Source organism: Lithobates pipiens, unplaced genomic scaffold (assembly GCF_037356315.1).
Source record: "Lithobates pipiens isolate NorthernLeopardFrog02 unplaced genomic scaffold, aLitPip1_a1.2 Scaffold_3, whole genome shotgun sequence".
NCBI lineage: Eukaryota > Metazoa > Chordata > Amphibia > Anura > Ranidae > Lithobates > Lithobates pipiens.
The window spans coordinates 180,437,107-180,442,905 of record NW_027507790.1 but is presented as its reverse complement, the minus strand read 5'-3'; the positions used below and the strand labels follow the sequence as shown (position 1 = coordinate 180,442,905).

Below are 5,799 nucleotides of genomic sequence, written 5' to 3'. Positions count from 1 at the left end.
CCTGATCTAGCTAACCTTTTTTTCTTTCTTTTTTCAACAAACTTGTATTTATTATTATTATTTTTGTGTTGTTTTTACAGACTTCTGCTCTAGCGAGGAGGAAAAGAAGAAATGGGGTTGATTTACTAAAACTAGAGAGTGCAAAATCTGGTGCAGCTCTGCATGAAAGCCAATCAGCTTCTAAATTCAACTTTCTCAATTAAGCTTTGATAGAAAAAAAAATAGAAGCTAATTGGTTTCTATGCAGAGAGCAACAGATTTTGCACTCCAGTTTTAGTAAATGAACCCCAATACTTTTCTTACTCTTCACAGAGGAGAAACACTGGGGTGGGTCTTCACAGTAGATATGCCTGTGATTGGCTAATCACAGTGGTCTCATGATTGGAAGTTGGTTCTCGCGATTATTATAGAACAAGACCCAGAGCTATCAGTAACAGCATAATTAAGCATGCTTACAGCAAAAACACAGGAGCACATGTATTTAAAGTCCACACAGTTGTAAAGGGGTTAATCATGCATTTTATTTTTAATTACGGTAATTGCAAATACAAAAGCACCCTTATTTAATGTTTATTGCTGAAAAATTAATGCCATAGAACAACATATTTTTACAACATTGACGCTCTTCTGTGTTACAGGCTGACGATCGCTTCCTTTGGGATTCATCACAGTAACTCCTGAATCACATCTATTTCCCCTTCTTCCGTAGCTGTTCTTCGAAGAAGTCATTGCAGGCAACGGTCAGAGCTGCCACCAGCACCACAAATTCATTGAAGTCAACTTCATTATCCTTATTGGAGTCCAGATCATTCATGATCTTGTCAACCAGCTGGGGATCCTTCTGGCACTGGAAAGTGAAATGGAGGATTAAAATGGCAAAAATGATTTGAGTGTAATCTACTTGTCGAAGGTTTAGTTTGAACGCGCTGAAGTGTGATGTTAAGGTGGAGTGAAGTGACTATAAACATCCAATTATGTACTGGGGAATTTAACATTTTGAAATTTTTGCCTAACTTAACATTTTAGTAAATAAAGCTCATAGTGTGATGATAATGGAAACCCTAAATTATTAGCTCCATCAGCAATATATTGCCAGAGTTTATTTACTAAAGCTGGAAAGTACAAAATTAGGCTCACTTCTGCATAGAAACCATAGAGCTTCCAGATTTTATTACCAAAGCTTAATTGAACAAGCTGGGGTTAGAAGCTCATTGGTTTTTGTGCAGAAGTGAGCCTAATTTTGCTCTTTCCAGCTTTAGTAAATAAACCCCATTGTGTACTTAAAAGCGGGGAATGCCTGTAAAAGACTGGCTTCCCTCCAAAATGTTGGCAGCATTTTGCACATATACTTGAGAGCCAATAATGACTGAGGGCTTGTTTATACTTGCTTCAAAACAAGGTTTCAGACATGCTTTATTAAAGCTCTTTGAATGCCAGTCAAAGCCCCCGTCACTAAATAAAATGGTTCGCTTACAGTCCTGTTTACACCTTGCTTTTGCTTGGTGCTTTGATGAGGCTTCGATGAGACTTTGGTGGAGCTTCGGTGAGGCTTTGTGGGGCTTCAATCGACCTTTGCCATAGACATCTATGGAGGCTTTGAAGACACTTTGAAGCACCACTGAAGCTACATGGGGTTTCATTTTTGAAGTAAAGCCAAAGCAAAGCAAATCAAAAGCAAGGTGTAGTTAGGACTGTAAGCTAACCATTTTATTTAGTGACAGGGGCTTTGACTAGCATTCAGAGAGCTTTAACAAAGCCTGTCTGAAGTCATGTTTTGAAGCAATGTGCGTTGGAGCCAAAGCAAGTGTAAATGAGCCCTTACAGAGGCACAAGTGATGACGTATTATTTCAACTTATTAAATTGGTAGAAAGAAAATCAGTATTGAGCCGCACTCTGTCATTCTGTAATGCTTTCTCCACTTTATTGAAAACAAGAGGACAGAAACACTACCCAAGATGTCTTCTTCTAAAACAAGTGTTTCTGTTCAATTGTTTTCAATAACATTTCAGAAGCATTACAGCCTGGCGGAATGTGGCCCGATATTGTTTTTTTCTGCTGGCTTATGGGAGCTTTTTTTTACAGAGCTGTACAGTGGGAGATTGGAGATGTTCTGGAAGGGAGTTTCTGTGTTTTTTACGTCGCTATTATTGTGTTCTGACATCTCTGTTTTCCATTGAACTATGCTTATTTAAAGAAAACTATGCCTACACATCTGTGTATTCAAAAAGCACAGTCCATGACGCCACCAATATCCAGTCTTAGCTAACCCCTTACCCTCCCTACAAGGGAATGTTCCTTTCCTTTACTCCTCATATGAAAGCAGTTAAAATGCCACTCCAGCTCCTGTTTTAGAATGCTAATCCTATTGTAAATCCCTGCCTTTCGGATGTTTTTTTTTTACACTATGGGCACTGGGGAATCGTTGCAGTAATACACACACCCTGTATGATTCTATAGCTCAGTACTAGGTTGCTATGTCAAAACACAAATAAACAATGTAGTACAAAAGCTAAAATTAAAACACTTCTAAGTACAGATCTAAAGAAAAACCAACGAAAGTTATAATCCTATATAAACTGCTCCCCTTGCAGTGTTTGCTTTCTATGTCAAATTCAAAATAAAGTGTTTTCAAAAGCCAATTCATTTGTGGCTCCAATCAATTCACGTCAATGCTTAGTAATGAACGAGCAGCTAGTGGGAATGACTCATAAGTATTATGTCTGGAGAAAAAACATGAGCCATGCGCAGCGAGTAATGGAAAGTTCTATTTCAAAATTGATAGCTGTGCTATTGTTTAGTTAAATGGAAGCAGAACGTTACAAGGAAGGCACAGTGGATTTTGTAGTTAGCCGATTGCCCTCTGGGCTAGTGTGCTTCAGTGAGGTCACTTGACCATCAATGAGGTCAGAGCCTTAACCCCCCTGGGAATAACTACTGCAAGAAAATATCATTGACAGCTTGGCTTCCCAGGAGGCTCTGAAGCAGCTGTAGCTCTTACATATATCAGGTGATAGAAATGGCTAAGTCAGTAGAATTCTTTACCACTTTCTATATTTACAGACTTGTAGAAAACTGAAAAAAGTACTTAAGACCAAACTAAACCCAAGCCTCCTAAATACACATACTGGACAGCATGCAATTTACCAAGTGCTGTAACCCATAACAAGTAAATTGGAATTCCTTTATTTGTTTATCGGGTGTCAGTAAATTGAAATCGAATTGATTTGCTATAGGCTATTTGTTATTGCACATCACCATTGTTCTTTGTACTGCCCGACAGCATTGTTTAAAACCTTATAGAATGACAAGGTATAAATGAAATTGATCACCATGTGATATTTTAATGGGGTGGAAGCAGTTAATATTCTATTCTTTGAGGTCTTGGAATAAATTTGAATGTGGTGTCAGCGTCTTGTAAAGTGACGGCAGAGCAAATGAAAATAAACTGTCCTATGCAAAGTCTGTCTGGTTAGGATTAAACACTAAGGACAGGATATAGCACAAACAATCTGTGTCATCTGTATAGTGGCATAATAAAAAAACATGTATTTAAACAGTGGCTGCTAACTGCCGAAAATTTTACTTTTCCAGTGTAAAATACATACAATGACACGCGACAAAAAAACATGTAAAATCAAACACATATAATAATCTAAAACCATGGATTTAAAACTTTTATTGAACTGTGGGGTTGATTTATAAAACTGAAGAGTACAAAATCTGGTCAGCTCTGCATAGAAACCAATTAGCTTCCAGTTTTATTTTTTTTATTTTTATTAAAGCTTAATTGAACAAGCTGAAGTTAGAAGCTGATTGACTACTATGCACAGTTGCATCAAAGTTTGCACTCTTCAGTTTTAGTAAATCAACTCCTTAGAATTCCAGCATTCTGCCTATCTGGAGTTTATTGGCAGCTTCTATATTTCATCCCAAAACAGAGAGCATATTAATTATATAACCATTTTTTTTAAATATTAGGTCACTTCCAGAGCCCAGGTTATGACTAAAGCTCCTTGAATAAAATTATTTATATTGGTGACTTTCAGTTTTGACAAACTTTATTTTTTCAATCAAAATGGGTTTTGCAATTGACCTAACATTCCCTTATCAGGCCAGAGAAGCATTTTAAATTTTTGTAAATACATTGATGAATAAAAAGGCAGTGCAATTTTTAATTTATTAGTGAAGATATCCAATAAACTCTGCCTTTTATTGGTAAAACTGTCGCAATCAGTTGATTCTATTTTGTTAATCATCACTGTATCTCTCTCAATCTCCTTTCCCTTATATCCCCTTATATAATGATTCAGTAAATTCAAAAAAAAGTTGTCAGCAAAAGTTTTTACTATGGTAGCCACTTTTTTTTCTCTATACTTCTTCCCCGAACAACATGTGTGCGCCTCATACTTACAGCAAGGAAGTCTGTCAGTTCGCTCTGCAAGAGTTGCTTCAGTTCCCCTTTGTTCAGCTTGTACTTGTCCCCCTCTTTGCCTGAGTAATGGTGAAAGATTCGGATCATGGTATCCATGGCACCTTCCAACTGGGTAGGCATTTTCGCGATGATTATCTAAAGGTTATAATAAAAAATATTAATGTATATCCTTTTTCTTTTTTTTTGCATGTATATCAAGATTTTTCTATAGCATTAAATTATAAAAAAAAAAAAAAATGAATAATACTAGCGTCAAAGCAATAACCACTCTAAATGAAATAGAAGCACATTTCTCTGGGAGGCTACAGCACAGTTGCTTCTTCTAGGAAGTGGGCAAGTCTGAAGGTCCTGATGGAAAGAATATAAAACAGCTTCATACCTGTGTGGTCACAAACAAACGGAGCCAGGTCAATTATAAAGACAGGAAGGCAGCTGGGTTATTTATACATAATGCCTCAGCATAGCACATGTATTCCCAAAATGCAAAATCTGCTTCGGCACCAATGAATACAGGTGAGCATCCTGCGTCATTCATAGCAACAGGTGGATTGGCTGCTGGCTTTCATTTTCCTCACTTAATATGCCTCCGTTTTGTATAACCTCATACTAAAGCATACCTGTGACTACCTGTAGCACCCAGGTAGGAGGAGCCCCGCCACCTCTACACATCTGCTCATTAAAACAGGTAGGAAATGAAGGCAATTAGTTGCTAAGATACTAGGGCAGAGGAAAATGTCCAAAAATAAACCAGAGGAAGAAGGGAATATATTTCTGCTATCTAAATGACAGTGTTTCCCTCTAGGGTGGAGATATGCATCGTCAGTAAATGCAAAAAACTGCATAAAAAAAGAATAACATTTTAATTTATCGCTTGGTGAAAATGTAACAAATATAACAAGCCAGTCTCTGTTTTGCAACTGTTATTAAGCAAAAACAATGTGTGCCTTCTGTGATAAGAATTTTAATTTTTGGTGTATGAAATAAATGCGGAATACAATATTATGAAAGCTAAGGCTAATTCACATTGTTACGAAGTGGTATCGCATGAAAACACACATTATGGATGATGTCAAATCTAAGATGCATTGGATGCTCACAAACGAAAAACTGACTGCCAAACTTACTGACACCATGGGGTTGATTTACTAAAGGCAAATCCACTTTGCACTACAAGTGCACTTGGACGTGCAGTCACTGTAGATCTAAGGGGTAGATCTGAAATGGGTGGAAGCTCTGCTGATTTGATCATCCAATCATCTGCAAGCTAAAATGTTGTTTTTTATTTTCCTTGCATGTCCCCGTCTGATCTACAGTGACTGCACTTTCAAGTGCATTTGTAGTGCAAAGTGGATTTGCCTTTAGTAAA

The 5,799-nt window shown here is 37.2% G+C and overlaps 1 protein-coding gene across 1 annotated transcript; it reads right to left on the bottom strand.

The window, feature by feature from the left end:
• Window positions 1-496: 496 nt before the first annotated feature.
• S100Z (S100 calcium binding protein Z) lies at window positions 497-4,981 on the bottom strand. The gene is made up of 3 exons (XM_077462574.1): window positions 4,813-4,981; window positions 4,413-4,568; window positions 497-847 (listed from the first exon to the last, which is right to left on the bottom strand). The coding sequence occupies exons 2-3, from the start codon at window positions 4,551-4,553 to the stop codon at window positions 689-691; spliced, it is 300 nt and encodes a 99-aa protein (XP_077318700.1). The 5' UTR covers window positions 4,554-4,568; window positions 4,813-4,981; the 3' UTR covers window positions 497-688.
• Window positions 4,982-5,799: the final 818 nt, after the last annotated feature.